Raw genomic sequence first — 22,241 nt, forward strand, 5'->3', positions numbered from 1 at the left:
AAAAGATGAGAAATTATTTACATTCGACGGATATTTGAAAGTAAAAAAGAAGACTGGAGGGTGTATCAGCCGAAACGTTGTGTTAACAACAAACAAGATGAGGACAAATATCCATCAAATGTAAATAATGTACAACTAGCAGTATTGCTCGGCGTTGTGAGGGAAATAACTATATAAGCATTTTTAGAGAGTTATAGCCAAAGAATAGCAAAAAATGCATTAAAAATGGGAAAAAAATTATGGTAAATTTTTTTTTTAAATCGTTGACTCATCGTAGACATTTTTAGAGAGTTATTTCCCTTATATAATAGCAAAAAAAATGCATTAAAATGGAAAAAAATGATGGTAAATTTTTTTTTAAATCGTAGACTCATCATAGATGCGTGCTAATACCCAGAAGGGCTCGATATGAATCACGACTATAAGATACCCGGTTTTGGTTAAGCTGCACCGCAAAATGTGGGAGTAGTTAGGAATCTAAATCGTAGGAGACAGACACACAACCTTACTTTTATATATAAAGATTACTCACTGTTCTGTGTTTTATTTTATATTGCTTTTTTGGTGTTTTTTTTCAGTCACCCTTTCGAGCTCGCAAAGAAAAGATCAAGCGTGAAGAAGTTGATCGACGTGTGAAGGAAGATCAAGAAACGTATTCGTCCAAGTTTAGTGAAGAATGTCGTTCAGTGTGTATGCAGGTATTGAGATAAATTCATTCAATAATTAATCAACTATGAGCATTGTATATAAGGCACAGGAGCGGCTGTGTGGTAAGTAACTTGCTAACCAACCACATGGTTTCGGGTTCAGTCCCACTGCGTGACATCTTGGGCAAGTGTCTTCCACTATAGCCTCGGGCCGACCAATGCCTTGTGAGTGGATTTGGTAGACAGAAACTGAAAGAAGCCTGTCGTATATATGTATATATATATATATAAGTGTGTGTGTATATGTTTGTGTGTCTGTGTTTGTCCCCCTAGCATTGCTTGACAACCGATGATGGTGTGTTTACGTCCCCGTCACTTAGCAGTTCGGCAAAAGAGACCGATAGAATAAGTACTGGGCTTACAAAAGAATAAGTCCCGGGGTCGATTTGATCGACTAAAGGCGGTGCTCCAGCATGGCCGCAGTCAAATGACTGAAACAAGTAAAAAAAAAAAAAAGGGTGTGGTGCTCATATCACCATGACTGCCTGTTCTTTTATCTGTCTACAAATAACTCCTTTTTTAAGTGTCTCCCTATACATGTATGTGCATTTGTACATATGTCTTACCATGAGTTTTTCACTTGTATACGCTTTTGTCAATATACACAAATATATATAAGGGCGGCGAGCTGGCAGAAACGTTAGCACGCCAGGCAAAATGCGTAGCTGTATTTCGCCTGCCGTTACGTTCTGAGTTCAAATTCCGCCAAGGTCGACTTTGCCTTTCATGCTTTCGGGATCGATAAATTAAGTACCAGTTACACACTGGGGTTGATGTAATCAACTTAATCCGTTTGTCTGTCCTTGTTTGTCCCCTCTGTGTTTGGCCCCTTGTGGGTAGTAAAGAAATATATATAAATATACTCTTATTTGATTTCTGTATGTATACATATGTCTGTCTGTCTGTCAATGAGCTGGTCCCTTTTTTGTGTCATTATATGAGTATTATTATCCGTTTATTCCTCAACCCTACATACATTACCAGATCTGTTAAACCAGTGTCAACTGGCTATATTGGCTGAACCATGGTTTGTTTAGTTTAGTGTATGTGTTACCATTCTTGATGCAAACCTGAAACCACCCCTGGTTCAGCTGGAACAAGCTTCTTCTTCATCATTATCATCATCATCAACATTTAACATCTGTTTTCCATGCTGGCTTAAGTTGGATGGCTTGAGAGGAACTGGCAAGACCAGGGGCTGCACCAGGTTCCACAATCTGTTTTGGTTTGGATTCTACAGCTTGATAACCTTCCTAATGCCAACCACTTTGCAGAGTGTACTTGGTGCTCCTTACATGGTGCCATCACCAGTACTTTTTATTTGGCACCAGCACCCACACCAATGCTTTTTATATGCTACTTTTGTTTTAAGATATCAATTCTGTTGGGGTGGGTGGGTCATTTCCTTTATAAGGCTCATTCCATATACCTGCTTATAAATGACAAAATTATTTTGCTAAATTCTTTGTTACTTTCAAAATTAATTGAAATAAATGCAGTATATTTCAACCAAAGTCTCTCTTAGATATTTTTGTTTTTCGTTTCCTTGTCTTTGGCGTCCCTTGTTAGCTGTAAGCAAACATCAGTGCCATACAAGCTGTGCTGCCATTTGTCTGTAGACTTCTGAACTGGATGGAAATATCTTGCTTGGCAACAGGTGAGGGTTAATGACGGGAAGAACATCAAGGTGTAGAAAATCTGACTGAATGAATTTCAAGTGACTCATGCAAATAGTCATTAAGATGATGATGATGATACACACGCAATAAATGCAGGCATTGCTATGTGATTAAGAAGCTCACTTCCCAATCACTTGGTTCTAGGTTCAGTCCCACTTTATAGCACCTTGGGCAAGTATCTTCTACTATAGCCCCAAGCTGAGTGAAACCTTGTGTTTTGATGGAAACCAAGAGGAGCCTGTCGTGTGTGTGTGTTTGTGTCACCTTATCTTGACTATGCATGGTTGCTGTAAACAAGTGCCACCATCAGTCAAGTGGTGTTCTTCATCTCCAGTCTTCCATGAAAGCATGCTTAGTCATGGGGGAAATATTACATTGCTCAGAAACAGAGTATTGTTGGTGACAGGAAGGACAACCAGCTTTGGAAAATCTACCTCAACAAATTTCATTCAAGCATGTAAAAGTGTGCATAAAAATAATAATATGCATATACATATAATATACACACATAACTGGTGCTCCCTTGATTACAATGACTAGGGTTCTGAGGGGGCAAGCTGGCAGAAACATTAGCACGCCGGGCGAAATGCTTAGTGGTATTTCGTCTGTCTTTATGTTCTGAGTTCAGATTCTGCTGAGGTCAACTTTGCCTTTCATCCTTTCAGGGTCAATAAATTAAGTTCCAGTTGCATACTGGGGTCGATCTAATCGACTTGCCCCCTCCCCCAAAATTTCAGGCCTTGTGCCTAGAGTAGAAAAGAATGTCTGGTGTTCCAGTTGATCTGATCAACGGAACAGCCTGCTCGTGAAATTAATGTGCAAGTGGCTGAGCACTCCACAGACAGGTGTACCTTTAATGAAGTTCTCAGGGAGATCCAACATGACACAGAATGTGACAAGGCTGGCCCTTTGAAATACAAGTAAAACTCACCTTTGCCAGCTGAATGGACTGCAGCAGCGTGAAATAAAGTGTCTTGCTCAAGGACACAATGCACCACTGGGAATTGAACTTGGAACCTTACAATCGTGAGCTGAATCCCCTAACTACTAAGCCACATGCCTTCACCATATATACAATATACACACACACACACACACATGCATTTGTACAGATAACTGTTCCTCTTTGAGCCTTTCTGTTGGCACTTATACAAGTGTGTCCAGTCATGTGAGCCAACCCTACTGCAGTTAATATATATTTAATTCTAAAATTCTCTCAACCTACTCCACCCAAACAAAAAAATGCTCTTAAAAGCCAGCTTTATGAGTTACAGGAAATGGAAATTTCCTTGTTCCCACAGAAATTCCTCTGATTCTGTTTCCAACATCAAAACACAAAATCAGCCATTAATAATTGCTTCTGTTATCATCTCTTTTAATTTTACTTTTTCAACAACGATGGAATCGGTTTTTTTTTTGGGTTTTTTTTTTCTAATTTCTCTTTTAATTCATTCACACTAATGTATTCCAAAATGTGGTTAGCTTAGTTTTTCTTCCAGCATCTGTTTATTTATTTTTGTGGGTCTTATTCAAAATAATGTTGCTGATTGCTTTAATACCCATTATGTTGTTTAATTAATGCAATTCCGTTTGAATATTTGTCTAAATGTTAGGGCCGTTTGTTGCTATGGTTTTGTTGCTTATTGAGTTTTTCTGAAGCTCTCTTTGTCCATAGATTTGAGGGCTATTCAACAGAAACAGCAATGTTCTGACCAGAATATTGATCTAGAAGAAACACTATGACCACTTTCATCATTTTCATTGATTATTTTGCCAGCTTTGTTGATTGTTATCTGGTTTTACTCATTAGTCACAGAAAAATCACAGACTGGATCTGTCGCTCTATTGATCCATTTACATGTTATGCATCTGGACCTCTCATCTGTTGAATATTATGCCTGTTAGATCTTACATCTGTTAGATCTCACATCTGTTAGAACTCTCTTGCTACATATTACAGCCATTAGATGTTTCAACTGTTTTATATATCACATCTGTTGGATGGTCTCAAATGTCAGACACCACATCTGTCAGTTATCACAATTGTTATATATCTATCACATCTATTGGATATCTCAACTGTTTGATCTCATCTGTTGGATATTTCAGCTGTTTGATATCTCAAATGCGTTCCAGTTCATTGCCTCACTGTTCTGAGATCAAGTTCCTCTAGGACCAATCCAGACAACTATGTCACTCCTGGAAAGCCAGTTTAGGAGCCTTAATGTGACACTCAACCTGCTAGAAATAGTAGTCAAATATCCCTCAAGTCACATGTTAGCTATTGTAGTGAAAGAAGACAGATACCTTCAACAGTATAGTCTCCGACATATATAAAAAGGAGAAGATTGCTGCTAGATTGACTTTGGTCATAGGTCTGTTCTCTTGTGGCTGACCTAGCACAAAACAATCCTTAGAACATCAGTATTTAGCAGCAACATAGAATGGACACACATTTTCTCAGCTTCTCAAACACAGGGTCGAGCCAAGAATCTTCAGTAACAACTATCTTGATTAGAATCTCTTATGAAATGTGTGTATAAATGTATGTATGTGTGTGTGTGTGTGTGTGTGTGTGTGTATATATATATATATATATATATATATATATATATATTGTTGTGTCTGGGGAGAGTCATTCTCTTTTAGTGCCTTGTTATTTAACACACCCACAGGTAATGTTTCCACTCATTTACTTATTTATTTTTCTAAAATATTCATTACGTCTTGCAACCTTTTCAATAGTCGTTGACTCTGTTATCCGAGCTGCGCAGTGAGTGTGTTAAATAATATGACACTAAAAGAGAATAACTCTCCCCACACTCAACAAAATATGCTTCAATACACAAACTCACATAGAGTATCTTGCAAACCAAATCCAAAACGAAATATAGGAGAAAATACTTGCCAAGAGTGCCACACAAGAGCTTCCTACTATAGCTCCAGGCCAACAAAAAGCCTTGTGAGTGGATGTGGTAGATGGAATCAGAAAGAAACTGTGTATATGTGTGTGTGTGTGTGTGTATATATATACACACACACATACACAGTTTCTTTCTGCTTCCATCTACCACATCCACTCACAAGGCTTTTTGTTGGCCGGGAGCTATAGTAGGAAGCTCTTGTGTGGCACTCTTGGCAAGTATTTTCTACTATAGCCTTGAGTTGATCAAAACCTAGAGAGAAGATTTGGTGGATGCTAATTGAAAGGATCACATCCTCTGTATGTATGTGTGTGTATTATTATTATTATTATTATTAAAACCACAAAGTACCTTGTGAAATACACCTACCCAGGGTCTCCTGGCCAAAATATTAATTCATTTCACTATTTATCAAGCTGTTAAAAACATATTACTATAATGATATCTTTACTCTCTTAACAGATGAAGTGCTATACTGCTTGTTGAAAATTTTACCACAGTGTGTGTGTGTGGTGTGTGTGTGTGTGTGTGTTGCCTCTTATAAACAAATTCCTGCGTTATTTCACTCTAACACATTGTCTTTATTTCATTCCAGCTATTAGATAAAGATCCAAATAAACGTCTCGGAAGTTCTGAAGCAGGTTATAAAGAAGTCAAAGCTCACAAATTTTTCAAAAATATCAACTTTAAACGATTAATGGCTGGATTATATCGATCACCGTTTGTCCCAGATGTAAGTGCTACATCTTTTTGTTCCATTTCCCTTTTTTTTTGCCTTTATCACAGTATATGAATATGATGACAAGACTGGATATGTTTAGAAGCAAGACATTTAGTAACAAAACTAATTACATATAATATAGGAAGTCCAAAACTTTAGGCATTTAGCATCAAGTCTAGATATGTTTTTAGCATTGAGAGAGCAACAAGCTGGCCTCCGTGCCGATGGCACGTTAAAAACACCATTCGAGCATGATCGTTACCTGCGTCGCCTTACTAGCACTTGTGCTGGTGGCATGTGAAAAAACATTCAAGCGAGGTCGTTGCCAGTGCCGCTGGACTGGCTCCTGTGCAGGTGGCACATAAAAAGCACCATTTGAGCATGGCCGTTGCCAGTACCTCCTGACTGGCCCCCATGCCGGTGGCACATAAAAGCACCCACTACACTCTTGGAGTGGTTGACGTTAGGAAGGGCATCCAGCTAAGATTCCATTGGCTCAGTTGAGCTCTTTCGTTGCCTCTTTACTACCTGCCATGCTGCAGTCCCATGACTTTGCCGTATCCATGGTGGAGTGGTTGAACAGGTGCTGTGCACTGCCAAAGGGTAACCTGTAACTATGCAGGGTATTATCAAAATACCCACACACCCAAGCAATTGTGTAAGATTTTGAAATTGCTTGGTGGTAGTCAAGAAGGGGGTTCACACACAATCACTTCTACAAGATTTTGTGACTTAAGAAGTTTGGTTTGCAGGTGTGTGATTTCAGGGTCAGTCCTGTGTGGCACCTTGGGCAAGTATCTTCTACTGTAACCCCAAACTGATCAATGACCATGTGGGTGAATTTGATTGGCAGAAAATGAAAGAAGTCAAGGCGGCGAGCTGGCAGAAATGTTAGCACGCCGGGCGAAATGCTAAGCAGTATTTCATCTGCCGCTACGTTCTGAGTTCAAATTCCGCCAATGTCGACTTTGCCTTTCATCGTTTTGGGGTCGATATAATTGACTTAATCTGTTTGTCTGTCCTTATGTCTCCTCTGTGTGTAGCCCCTTGTGGGCAGTAAAGAAATAAGAAACTGAAAGAAGCCCATGTGTGTGTATGTTTCCTTGTCTTCATATAGTGCCCTACCTGTAAGGAAATGTCACAATCACACAGGTGACGCTATTTATTTGCAGTCTTCAAACTTGCCTTGCTGGCCATTTTAGCTGTTAACATTCAATGAACTTTGGTAAAATATCTCCAAAAATATTACTTCAAGATTTACTTTATGCAAATCACTCACAGACTTACTACGGTTGCTAACCGCTCACCGCAGACCACAGTTGACCATTCACCCAGAAGTTATCTGTAGCGATAATAAACCACCAGTATTTCTCCATGTGTTGTAAATATACCTGAATTCATTGTTTCTTTCATTGTAGCCACGAGCGGTTTACTGTAAAGATGTTTTGGACATAGAACAATTCTCCACTGTAAAGGGTGTTAACCTCGATCCAAGTGACGATACATTCTATAGCAAATTCAACACAGGCAGCGTTTCAATACCCTGGCAAAATGAAGTGAGTCACCTTAAAATTGCAACCTTCTTTTTGTTTGTTTCTTTTGTTTTTTATTGTTTCTAAAGAATTGATTATAATATTTATGAACATCTACTATAGCAAACTGGTTTGCATTTTACAAAATATGTATACATTGGATTGGAATTTGAGTTTACATGTATCATCATCATCATCATCATGGTCATTTACTTAAGTCACTGAGGTGGTCAGTTTATAGTTTCTCAACAAGGTAAAAATAATGAAATCTCCCTCAAATCACACCACTATTGCAATATTTTCCAACTGGAGTCTCATGAAACCCATGTGTTCCATGGAAGGTTCTTAAGAGTTCCATGAGAAATAGTGACAAATAGCATGATTATTTGGTACAAATCTATTTTTTTATAAATTTTGTGTAAATTCTATATTCATAGTTTTATTATATGCTATTTCCAAAAGTAGAGAAAGCCTGGTATCAGTGAGTAATACGGAGATCCTACCAGAAAAACAAGCTCTTAATTGAGAATTTTAAGAGGATTTAGTCTAAGAAGAAATTTTGTAGAGAAGAAATTTCTTAAACTGAATTTCTGGCTCCTGAAGGATTCAGCACAGGTAGACTTTTCCAGAACAATCTTTATATCCTGCTTATTGTGAATGTATTATTGAAATACTGCAGTATTGCCCCTGAGAGAATCTCTCATATAGATGTACAACATTAAGAGCACAGACATATGTTAACAGATGGGAACCATTTGGTATGGGTGCCGGAATTGCCAGATCATGTGATTTCAGCATGCTGCACTTCTTCAGTGACAGGTACCCACTTGTCACATACCAGCCGGATTTCACTGTCAATGATATACAAAATAATAGTGACTTTTCAGTCTCTGATGTTGCAGATAACCAGCAGGCTTATCAAAAAGTAAATATTAATGATGGAATCTGTATTAATACCAAACAGCAATCTTTATATCCAACTTAACATGGATGTAGTGTTAGAACAGTGAATACTGTGGTGTTTGCCTTAATTAACATCTTGTAGATGTTAATTAAGTAGGATATAAAGATTGCCATTTGCTATTAATAATGTTTCTGTTTACCTTTTACTTGTTTCAGTCATTAGACTGTGACCGTGCTGGAGCACTACCTTGGAGAATTCTTCTTTTTTTTTTGTTTTTTTCTTAAGCCTGGTACTTATCCTGTTGGTCTCTTTCATCGAACGGCTAAGTTACAGGGACATAAACACACCAACAGCAGTTGTCAAGTAGTGATGGGGGACAAACGCACACACACATACAAAGGGCTTCTTTAGGCTTCTTTCAGTGTTTGTCTGCCAAATCCATTCACAAGTAGATAATACTTGCTCAAGTGCTATTCAGTGGAGCTGAACCCAGAACAGTGTGGTTGGGAAGCAAGCTTCTTACCACACAGCCATGCCTGAGGAGGTTTTCTCAGTCATGGAATGTTCTTGTTGTTGCTGTTATTATTCAAATCCTGCAGAGATTAGCTTTGTGTTTCATCCCTCTGGTGTCAATAAAATAAAACACCACTCAAATCCTGGGGTTGACTGAATCATCTAACCCCTTCCTCTCCCTGCAAAATTGCTAGCCTTGTGCCTGTTTTAAAGAGCAGTTATTATCAGCCATGTCTTTACTGATACATGAAGGACAGACATATTCAGCCACCACCATCTCCTCTCCACTACTGCCTCCTCATCCTCTTCCTGTCCTTAGTCATTTCCTCCGTCAGAAACCCCACAGCCTTGCTAGTCAGTGTTAAGTATTTTGCCCTAGATCTTCCTCAACTGCAGTTCTGCTTGCTGGTCATTTGTTGGTCATCAGCCTTATGACAGTGCAGTTGTTGCACTTACCATAGACAGCCTGATGCTGTGGCTGGAGTCTGACAACTTTCTGTCTGTCTGTCTGTCTCTGACCTTCAGTATAAATAAAGAAATATTCAACTCTCTTGCATTATCTTTGTTAACATTGAATTGATTTTTAATTTATATTCATAATGTCTTTTCTTCCCTAACCCTAATGTTATGTTTGTGTGTATGTGTTTGTATACATACACTTATATATATAATATATATATATATATATATATATATATATATATACCACACACACACAATATCATCATGACCATCATTTAAAATCTGCCTTCCATGCTGGCATGGGTTGGCTGGTTTGACAGGAGCTGGCCAGACTGCAGCTGCCTTTTATTTATTTATTTATTTATTTATTTATTTATTTATTTATTTATTTATTTATTTATTTATTTATATATATATATATATATATGTATGTATGTATGTATGTATATGTATATATATTTTGTTTGGGGACTTGGTCTGCAAGATTCTACATGTTAGTTTATGTGTTGAACCACATTCTGTTATGTCGGGGGAGAGCGTTGAAATTATGACCTTGAGGTTGTGAGTTCGAATCCCGGACCAGGCTGCGGTTTGTGTTCTTGAGCAAGACACTTTATTTCACGTTGCTAATGTTTACTCAGCTGTAGAAATGAGTTCTGACATCACTTGGGTGCCAAGCTGTATCGGCCTTTGCCTTTCCCTTGGATAACACTGGTGGCGTGGAGAGGGGAGGCTGGTATGCATGGGCGACTGCTGGTCTTCCATAAACCACCTTGCTCAGACCTGTGACTAGGAGGGTAACTTTCTAGGTGCAACCCCATGGTCATTCATGACCGAAGGAGGTCTCTGGCTCCGGCTACAATACTGCTACACTTTTTATATGTCTTTAGTAATGGTTCCCAAACTTTTTATCTGAATGAGTTTTACCACAAACCCTTTTTAAAGTGCTTATCCTTATGTGTGTGTGTATATATATATATTTATATATATATATTAATAATTATATACATGATTATAACAAGTGATTGGCTATAAGCCTCTCCTACGCTAGAAAAAATAGACACCAAAAGACACTATTACAACCTTAAAAAATCTGAAAAATAAAGCACGGGTTGTAGTCGGGCAAAAGAAAGATAACGAATTAAACTTTTGGTTAACCGTGTACAAGATCCTGTTTCGAGCTTAAAGTAAAAAAATTTTTACTTACTGCTAAACTGACGAGTATTTATACATTTGTATATGAGCAGTGACTTTGTACAGTAATATACACTCACACACACTCGTAGAAATATTCAGTAAAATAGAATTCCCATCTTTTTTTTACAATTATATCAAAACATACTCTGCAGTAGATGCAGTTTTGATCAAGGAGTAAATTTTTCAAATATTAATTATAATAAAGGGTAAAAATCATTAATGATTTTACCAGGGGGTCAGTGCGGAAATAAAAACCTTATAGGTAAATTTTACAAATATTCTAATAATTGTATACATAATTATGACAAGATATTGGCTATAAGCCTCTCCATGTGCTAGAAAAATAGATACCAAAAGACGCTATTACCACTTTAAAAACTCCAAAAAATAAAACACAGGTTGTAATCGGGCAAAAGAAAGATAAAGAATTAAACTTTTGGTTAACCATGTATAAGAAAGATGGAAATTCTACTTTACTGTATATTTCTACAAGTGTATATATATATTGCAGTACAAAGCCGCTGCTCATATATATGTGTAAATACTCATCAATTTATACTATGGAATATCTTTGCTGATGAGAGCAGTAAGTAAAACTTTTTTACTTTAAGCTTGAAACAGGATCTTGTACACAGTAAACCAAAAGTTTAATTCTTTATCTTTCTTTTGCCTGACTACAACCTGTGTTTAATTTTTTTGAGTTTTTAAGGTGGTAATAGCGTCTTTTGGCATCTATTTTTCTAGTGCATGGAGAGGCTTATAGCCAATCCCTTGTTACAATGATGTATATAATTATTAAAATATTTGTAAAATTTACCTATAAGGTTTTTATTTCCCCCTGGTAGAATCATTAATAATTTTTACCCTTTATTATAATATATATATATATATATATATATATATATATATATATATCTGAATTAGTTCACAGACCACCAGGGTCTGCGGACCCCAGGTTGGGAACCACTACTCTATAACTTGCATGTTTGATGTTAGGTTCATCAATGAAAAGCACTCAGTATATTTAGTGATTGTCAATGCATTTTATATACAGACCACAGTAACTTCTCGAGCTAAACTAAAAAGTTAATTAATGTGTGTGTAAGCCAGCTAAGAGTCCGTAAACAAAATGCATTTGTATGTCTGTCAGTAGAATGGATATGTGAATCGAAATGTACAGTATCATATATGCATTACCACTGATCTTACCAATCAGTTTTGCACTAGGGGTTCAACAGAGTGTTAGGTAACAGTCTGATTATGTAATCCTGAACTCTTCAGAGGTAGCCATTATGGAATGAAATATGGCAACTGTTCTGTGAAACCAGATGTCTGTTCACCTCCAACAATAGAGAGCAGTCACCTTACTTCATTCCATGACAGCTACCTCTGAAGAGTGCAAGGTTACATTATTGGACTGTTACCTAGCACTCTGTTGAACCCCTAGTGTGAAACCGATTGATAAAATTGGCTGTAACTGATATATATAATATTGTATGCTTTGATTAATACGTATATATATATATATATATATATATGAAAGAGAGAAAGAGGAATCAATAAGATTTTATATAAAAATACATAAATTGGTGTAATATTTTTCTTTTTTCAGATGATTGAGACAGAATGTTTTAAAGAATTGAATGTGTTCGGTGAAAACTTTACCCCTTCACCAGACCTACTGGAGGACCAGCCGCCTCCGCCTCCCAGACCTGGCTTACTAGATCGAATCTTGCGTCGTAGGCGGGTAAGTAGCAGTTGTACTGACTTCTTCAAGATCTGTTCCAGTCATAGCGGTGACACCTCCACCGATGTCTGATCGCTGCGCCACCACACCTTCGATAACCGGATGCCACTTATGCAGATGCTATGAAGAACAATGGTCACAACGTTGCTTATATCCTCGGTGCTCCATTCTTTCACTTCCTTTCTCACACACACACACACACTTTCTTCCCTCTCTCACACATGTACACTTTCTTTCTCTCTCTCACACTTATACTCTCTTCTGTCTGTCTATCATTCTGTCACTCTCTCTCTCTCACACGCACACACACACAATCTCCTACCTCTCTTTTATACACACACACACACACATGCTCTCTCTTTCTCTTTCATTTTCTCTCTCACATGCACACACACACTCTCTTTCTCTTTCTCTCTCTCTCTCTCACTTTTATATACACTCTTTTTCTCCGACCTCTCTCTTACACAACTCACTTCTCTTTCATTTCTTCCTCTCTCTCTCTCTCGCTCTCTCTCTCTCACACACATTCCCTCTCATGCACTCCTCTTACTCATACATACTCTCCCTCAAAGACACACACTCCCTCCCTCCCTCTCTCTCACACATCACTCCCTCTCTTATACTTCAACTTTTTTTGTTTTGTTTAGTTTTTTTTTTTCTCTATCTCCCCTAAATGTTAATCAAAGGAGGCCAACCTTACAACCCAAGCATTTATTTAATGGAACAAACCATCCGCGCATGACATGCTGCACCCGGTCATATGTCAGCCCACAAACACACTGCAGGTTCTGCAGGGTCAAACTCAACCAGACCTGACCAAAGAGAGGGAGGGAGGCGAATGGGGAGGGGGGGAATCTATACAACAGCAACAATTATCTATGTAGACTAGTTAATTAGTTGTAATTACAATACACAGTGTTCAGGGTTCAATCTGCTCTCCACCACCGCCATTTTGACCACTCTTGACCGGTAGGAGCAGGTAAGACCATAGTGCATGCATAGAATGCCTGTTGCAGTCACTGCACAAAACTACATCTGTCTTCATCTCGCTGCTTTTTTTTTTCCCCTCCCATAAACCCTTATCGTTACGGGTGTTTGTAGGGCTGAATCATTAGTGCATTAGAGAAAAATCATCATTGTCATTGCCATCTTCATCTTCATCATCATCGTCATTGTTCTAAGGTCCACTTTTTCCATGCTTGCATGGGTCAAATGGAAGTTTATATCGAGGCAGATTTTTTTTCTACGGCCGGATGCCCTTCCTGTCACCAACCCTCATCTATTTCCAAGCAAGGCAATACTTCCCCCATGGCCAGACATTTTCACAGAATATTGGAAATGAATGACACTGCTTGTATGACAGTGACACTCATTTACAGCTATCATGACAAGGAGGCACAAACAAACACACTCATACTTACTCACACACACACACACACATGGTGGGCTTCTTTCAGTTTCTTTCTACCAAATCCACTCACAACGCTTTGGTTGGCTTGGGGCTATAGTAGAAGACATTTGCCCAAGGTGTCACTCAATGGAACTGAACCCGGAGCCATGTGATTAGGAGGTAAACTTCTCAGTCACATAGCCATGTCTATGCCTAGGATATTTATTTCCAGCTCTTTACATTCTGAGTTCAAATCCCATCAACATCACCTCTGCCTTTCATCCTGTCAGAGTTGATAAAGTACCAGTCAAATGCACAATATTGCTGGCCTTGTGCCTAAATTAGAGATATCATCATCATCATCATCATCATTATTTACTAAGGCGGTGAGCTGGCAGAATTGTTAGCACACCAGGCAAAATGCTTAGTAGCATTTTGTCCGTCCTTACATTCTAAGTTCAAATTCCACCAAGGTCTACTTTGCCTTTCATCCTTTCAGGGTCGATTAAATAAGTCCCAGTTGACTTAATCCCTTTCCCCAAAATTTCAGGCTTTGTGCCTATAGTAGAAAGGATTATTATTAAAGTGGCAAGCTGGCCCAATCTTTAGCACGCCAAGCAAAATGCTTTGCAGTAGTTTGTCTGTCTTCACATTCTGCATTCAAATACTGTTGAAGATGGCTTTGCCTTTCATCCTTTCGGGGTCGATAAAATAAATACCAATTGAATTCAGGGGTTGATGTAAATGACTTCCCCTACTCCTCCCCTGAAATTGCTGATCTTGTGTTAAAATTTGAAACCAGTTGCTCAAACTGCTAAACAAAATAACTAAATGTCCCTTGAACTACTGCTGTAAACAGTGGACATATTAATAATATATATGGGGAGAGAGAGAAAGAATGATCCCCTTCGGTCAAGGATGACCATGGGATTGCACCTAGAAAGTTACCCTCTGAGGTACAAGTCCAGGAAAAGTTGTTTTTGGAAGACCACCAGTTGCCCATGCACTCCAGCCTCCCATCTCCATGCCACCAATGTTATCCAAGGGAATGGCAAAAAAGACCAATACAGTTTGGCACCAGTGATGTCACAGCTCATTTCTACAGCTGAATGAACTAGAATAACATGAAATAAAGTGTCTTGCTCAAGAACACAACACAGAGCTCAGTCCGGAAATTGAACTCACTATCTCATGATTGTCAGCCCAATGCTCTAACCACTGAGCCATATTAGACACAATATGTCTGAAAATATGAATGGATGCTTGTGACTGACATGTCATTGATTATAAGTCTGCAAGAATTTTAGTTGAGACGCTTTAAACCTATCTCTCTCTCTCTCTCTCCCACACTCACATTCACATCTGTATACAATATATTCTCATTGTAGTTTAACATTTACTCTCATATGTATGTCTCTTGTAGTAGAAAATGAAAGAAAAAGGAAATCAGAAAGCTTCCTACAGTTCAGAGAGTTTTACAAAAACTTGTATATTTCAGGGGCAAAGTTCTATCTTCAGAAGGAGGCAGTTCCAAAAAATCTCTATTTACATCGATTGTGTTATTTTATTTTAAGCTGCTTGGCATTTGGGATAGCAACAGCAACTCTCCAACTGTTGATCATTTTGTCTTTTTTCACATGGTGGCGGAAGATGGTGTTGATGGCATATTTTATGACAACGGTGACCAACCTCATAACATACTCCACCAGCAACCATCTTCTACCACCACTACACGAACCAACGGTTGGAGAGTTGCTGCTGCTGTTGCGATCCCAAATGCCAAGCAGTTTAAAATCAAATCAATGTAACTAAATATTTCTTGCACTGCCTCCTTCTCAGGATGGGACTTTACACCTGGAAAAACTTTCTGCATTGCTCGAAGCTTTCTTTATTTCCCTTTTCTTTATATATATATATATATATATATATATATATATATATATATATATATGTATGTGTATACACACACATACATATATATTTTAATATAGATGTGTGTGTGCACGCATATATATATATAATATATATATATATACACACACACACACTCATACCCTTGTAAAGACACTTGTCAGATGATTGGGGGTGGGGCAGCTCACCATTTCCATTTTCCTAGCAATGGAATAAATTGTTTTTCTTTGTTGTCTTTTATTGTTGTTGTTTTTTTTTTAGTTCTGTTATGTTTTTTATTTAATTTCTTTGCTAACTTCCATTCCTATGAAATCTTGTTCTTGAAATATTTTGCATTTATATTTCTGCCATTACTACCACGACCACCACCACCACCACCACTACTACCACTACTGTTATTACTGCACAATTTCTGTTTTTTTTCATTGTTTTGTTTGTCTTTTATTTTGTGTTTTTTTTTCCAAAATTTTGTTATCTTTATACATATGTATATGTGTGCGTGTGTGTAATCATCATCATTATCATCATCCTATATGCTTTTCCATGCTGGCATGGGTCAAATGAGGCTTGTTGGGGCAGTGTGTTATGGCCAAATTCCATTCCTGGCACTGACCCTTACTAGTTTTTTTCCAAATTAAGGATTTATTATTCTACAGATCTTTGCATGAACTTCCAAGATCCCAGATTTTTTTCCCCCACATATTTTCTTGCTGAATGATGTCAAAAAAGCTGAACGCTCATACACCATCTTCAATGGGAGAGTCCATCATCATATATATACACACACACACATAATGGAATCTCCCATCATTAGACAACATATGAGGGTTCGACAATTTCTTACCGAACAACCACACAGGTGATTTGTTTATAGTGATTGAATGTTGGTGTAGGCATAAGCTCACTCCCTCTCCATCAGATTGACATTACCTGTACAGGTGCAACAGGTGCCACATGTCAGATGTCGAAATAATCACAGAGCAACATGAAATGAAGTGCTTTGCTCAAGAACACAATGCAATGCCTGGGTCTGGGAATCAAACCCACGATCTCACAATCATGAGTGCAACACCCTAACCACTAAGCCATATAGAACTAAGAGTTCATTTGTGAATACAAGCAATTGAAATAGAATTCCTCCAAAGGACCTCTGGAGTAATGTTTCTCGACAGGGTGCAACATTCAGCGATCAAGAAGTCTCTGCGGTCAACCCACTACTTCTCTACATTGAGCAGTCATACCTCTGGCACTATGTCACAGGAAACAATCACAAGACAGATTCTTCAAACTGAACCAACCAGCAGGAGACTTAGTGGTAGTTCAAGAATGAGATGGTTGGATATTATCCATCATAGCAGTTGGTCATGCTAAGCTTCCAGCCGAAAGGTGTTATGACAGCTGCTTCTTGTAGAACTAAATAGAGAGGTGCCTCAGAACTCTCTCTCTGTGACCCTTTCAGGAAAGATGAGCAGAAGAAGATGGATGGATATAATAGGTGCAGATATGGATGTGTGGTTAAGAAGTTTACTTCGTAGTCACATGGTCTGGTGTTCAGTCTTAGTGTACCACACCAAGGGTGAGTATTTTATACTTAGGCCCAAGACCATTCAATGTGTTGTAAGTGGTATTGGTAGGCAAAACCTCTGTGGAAGCTATCTTATATCCATATAAGGGCTTCACATTGCTTTATCAATAACTTATTTCAGGTTTCAGTGGTTCTTTCTAGCAATGGCTTTGCTCGTATATAAGAAAGCAGCCACTATTCTATACTATACCATATATATATATATATATATATATATATGTGTGTGTGTGTGCATGTATATATTAGAATGTTATTAATTACAGCCAGTCCCTTTCAAAGATCTGTAGAAAAACAAAAATCCTTATTTGGAAAACAGGTGAAGGTTGGTAATAAGAGTGGGTGGCATCTAATGCTAAAACACTGTCTCAAACAGCTCCTGTCCAACAATGCATAGTAGCATGGGAAAAATAATGGATATGGAACAAATATATTGGGGTGGGGTGGGGGGGCAACTGGCAGAGTTACTGTGGCATCAAGTAAATTGCAGTAATCATTCCAGCTCTCTTACTCTCTGAGTGCAAATCTTGTCTCAGCCAACTTTGCCTTTCATCCTTTCAAGGTTGATAAATATATAGGTTTCAAATTTTGGCACAAAGCCAGCAATTTCAGGGATCTGAACCCCAGCACTCAACTGGTACTTATTTTATTGACCCCCAAAAAAACAAAACGCAAAGTTGACTGTGGCAGAATTTGAACTCAGAACATAAAGACGGACGAAATGCTGCTAAGCAATTTACCCAGTGTGCTAATGATTCTGCCAGCTCGCCATCTGACACTGCCTTTCTAATAATAGCAATGTTAATAATAATAATGATTTCAAATTTTGGCACAAGGCCAGCAGTTTTGAGAGAAGGGTGTTAGTCAAAAATATCGGACTTCAGTGCTTAGCTGGAACTTATTTTTTGACTCTGAAAGGATGAAGGGTAAAGTTGACTTTGGTGGGATTTGAACCCAGAACCTAAAGAAGGGCAAAATGTCACTGAGCATTTTGCCCAGCATGCTAATGATTCTGCCAGCTCACCATCTCAGGGTTGAAAAATGTAGTACCAGTTGATTCTTTTCTACCTCTCTTTCTCTCTCCGGAACAAATTAGCTGTCGCCATCCTGGGAGAGGGTTGACCCTATCAGGTTTTAAATCACCAATGACATGCTGTTTGCGATGGTACCTCTGCAACTCCACCAGGAGCTGAGGAACCAATGGATGTTTGGCATATACTCTTTTACTTGTTTCAGTCATTTGACTGTGGCCATGCTGGAGCACCGCCTTTAATCGAGCAACTCAACCCCAGGACTTATTCTTTTGTAAGCCCAGTACTTATTCTATTGGTCTCTTTTGCCGAACTGCTAAGTAACGGGGACATAAACACACCAGCATCAGTTGCCAAACAATGCTAGGAGGACAAACACACACACCACACACACACACATATATATATATATATACACACATATACGATGGGCTTTCAGTTTTCCGTCTACCAAATCCACTCACAAGGGTTTGGTCGGCCTGAGGCTATAGTAGAAGACACTTGCCCAAGGTGCCACGCAGTGGGACTGAACCCAGAACCATGTGGTTGGTAAGCAAGCTACTTACCACACAACCACTCCTGCGCCATATAGGTAAAATTAATATCCAAAGTTATGCAATGTTGGGCCTGTTCTGATACTCAAGTGGGCCATTGTGAAATCTGGCTGCTGTAAGCAGCTTCATTTTTATGATTCTGCTCCAGCATGACCACAGATCACAGGCGGCAAATAAATGCAGACTTACATGCAGCTTTATATTATCAAAATTTAGCATCTCATGCATACCCACACGCACATAAATACATACATACAGACAGACATGCATACGTACATACCAAACACAGCCATGTGCCTCTACAAGGTTGCTTAATTTGGTAGAAATAGCAGCCAAATCTCCCAGAATTAACCCTACTGTCTTAACTCTTTAGTATTTTATCTAGCCCAAATATTTTAATTCTTTTATGTTCAAACCAGCCGGATCTGGCCTTTCACACCTACCTTACAATATCATTCTAAAAGTAAACACAACAAAGATCTCAAGGCTGCAAGCTAATACATGGTCTTTTCAAAAGAATGTGAATAAGCAAGCATTACATTTGACAGGGTAATCTGAATGCCAAAGGGTTAGATAATACACTAGATCAGTGTATTTTTTGCCTTTGGACCCCTTTGATTCCTATTTTACATGGATAGGCCCCTGGTTTAAAATATCCTATTTTCATTATGAGATATCATCAGGAATTGTATTAAAAAATGTATTTGGTGTATTATAAAAGTATAACCAATTTATAGCATATAAGTTTTAACAAAATTTTGTGACAGTGGTTCTCAGCTGGAGTCTCTATGAGATTTTTTTGGGGTCTATGCAACAAAATAGTAAATTGGGGATCCATAATGGTATTTTAGGGGCTACAGAAAAAATTTTGCTTTAGATTCTATTGGTATGTATTGCAAGAAACAGCTGAGTTTCTTTCTCTAACATTTTACAAAGTTCAACCTACACAAGTTAATGTGAGAAAAATAAAACAGGAATTTCGAAGGAAGCATCTATAAAACTAGCTTTTAAATATCAAAAGGGCAATGGGGGTCCACCAGAGAAAATATTAATGAAAGAGGTCCATTGATAAAAATTAGTTGAGAACCCCTTAGTTGAGAATTATAAGGACCCCCCAAGGGCCATATGGACCATGGTTGAGAATCATTGTACTAGATGATAAAATATAAGGGGATGGTCAGATCAGGAACAGTTTTAATTGTAGAGTCTGTTCCACCAACAATGAACTATGGACTAAACAAGTACTAGGGGTCAATGTATACCTTGAGTGTAATTGAAGCCTTTAATTTATCACTCTAGCTGGCAGAATCATTAGAGCATCAGACAAAATTGTTAGTGGTATTTCTTCTGACTACTAACATTCTGAGTTCAAATTCCACCAAGATCAACTCTGCCTTTCATCCCTTTGGAATACCAGACAAGTACTAGGGGTCAATGTAATCAAGTTGCCCACCCTGGCTTCAACATTGCTAGATTTTGGACTTTTTAGAAAGAAATTTACCATTCTAGTTGGACAATGTCCTTAGATTAGCAGTTGGCCATTTGTATAATCTTCCAAGATTGCAACTATTTCTCACCAGAACTATTCAATTTTTAAATGTTTCTTTATCTCCCATTTACTCAAAAGAAAAAAAATGTCGCATTAAAATGAGTTTTATGCAATGTCCAAATTATCAAACACTTTTGTTTGTTATTAAATATTTTCTTATATGTTGTTTTTGTGTGTGTGTGTGCATATATAAAGATATATATATATATATACACACACACACACACACACACACATATATATATATAAACACAGACACACATACATACATACATACATACACGCAATTTCATGTAAAAACCTGGAAGATCTGAACACGGGTTTGTTTTTGTTGTTTTTTTAATCACAGGATATATTTTTTTTACTTTCTGTCTCATTTCTTTAATTATACTTTTTCTTTTTTTTTTCTTTTCTTTTTTTTTTTTTTTGCAATTTCATTATTGATTTTTGAAGTTTTTGAGAATAAAATATAAATATTTAAATTTTGGCTTGAATTTCTTTCTCAGATGGACACAAGACGGACAATTGTTTTGTTTTTCCTTCCTTTATTACAGTGGATCTTCACCCCAGCTCCCTCACCCTGCCTCCAACACTTTTCACAAATTCTGTGGGTCTTTATTTTTGTTGTGGGAAGGGTCTTTATTTCGTTTTTCTTTTGGTGTATCTCCAGAGAATGGGGCCTTGCTTCTTTGCCTTCGTAGGCCCTTCTAGACCAATAAGATTGTTGCTATTAGTGTTCCTTTTGAACCTCAATAAGTCAATGTCACAGGGGAAAGATAGACATAAGCATTCCAGAGGAATGAAACCCTAGGAGGAATAAACTGGACCAGTGGTTAGTGCAGGGCTGGAGGGTGGTAGCGAACAAAACAAGATATTTATTTATTTCACTGTTTATATTGTATTACATAACTGGAAGCATTGATTGTGTATCTGTGGAGTACTCAGCCACTTAGAGGTTAACTCAAGAAGCAGTTGATCAAATAACTGAACCCTGATCATTGAAACTGAAGGTGGTCTATATTTTCTCTTTTACTTCTTTTAACCATTGGACTGTGCCCATGCTGGAACACTGCCTTGATAGTTTTAGTCAAACTAATCAACTCTAGCACTCTCTTTTTTCCAAGGCTGGTACTTATTCTATCAGTCTTTTTTTGCATGGATGTCAACAAACCAACACTGGTTGTCAGGCAGTGTGGGGTCACACACATGTTATTTCACTTAGAGATAGCAACACTATATATCTTTTATCTTTTACTTGTTTCAGTCATTAGTACTTGGTGTATTTAGCTCATAATCCTATGGTCAGAAGTTCAATTCCTGATGGAATGAAGCAAAGCACTTTCGTTCGCATTGTTCCAGTTCACTCATCTGGAAAAATTTAGTTTTTAGTTTGTATTTCAGTGAACCAGCCCTGTCACATTCAGCGTATCGTGCTGAATCACCCTGAGACCTACTTTAAGGGTACATGTGTCTGTGGAGTGCTCAGCCACTTGCATGTTAACTTCATGAACAGGCTGATCGGATCAGCTGGGACCCTTGTCATCATAACTGACAGAGTACCCAGCCGTAACTGAATCAAGAAAATCTGCTGTCTTTTAATGTTAGAAAATTGTTTATTTGTTTCAAAATAAATAACAACTACTTGTATAGAAAATTTCATGGAAATAATGTTTCCAGTTGATTATACCAATTTGGACAACATCAGCATTATATATAAATCTATATATATATATATATAATATATATATATATATATATGTGTGTGTGTGAAATATATAAACGATATGACTAGTATGATGTGGGGCAGTTATCTCCCCTGTCAGTGCATAGACGTATTC

At 37.9% G+C, this 22,241-nt stretch overlaps 1 protein-coding gene across 3 annotated transcripts in view; it reads left to right on the forward strand.

Moving 5' to 3' along the window:
• LOC115215078 (G protein-coupled receptor kinase 5) overlaps positions 1–22,241 on the forward strand; it is a 480,808-nt gene that overhangs the window by 451,870 nt on the left and 6,697 nt on the right. For 2 of the 3 annotated variants that reach the window (XM_036505440.1, XM_029784237.2), the window contains exons 12-15: positions 579–698; positions 5,906–6,043; positions 7,450–7,587; positions 12,252–12,386. In XM_036505440.1, coding sequence (XP_036361333.1) covers positions 579–698; positions 5,906–6,043; positions 7,450–7,587; positions 12,252–12,386 — 531 coding nt within the window. Of the gene's footprint in view, positions 1–578; positions 699–5,905; positions 6,044–7,449; positions 7,588–12,251; positions 13,351–22,241 lie in introns of those variants that run through there. The other variant, XM_029784236.2, reaches the window with a different exon arrangement.

Source organism: Octopus sinensis, linkage group LG8 (assembly GCF_006345805.1).
Source record: "Octopus sinensis linkage group LG8, ASM634580v1, whole genome shotgun sequence".
Classification (NCBI taxonomy): Eukaryota; Metazoa; Mollusca; class Cephalopoda; order Octopoda; family Octopodidae; genus Octopus; species Octopus sinensis.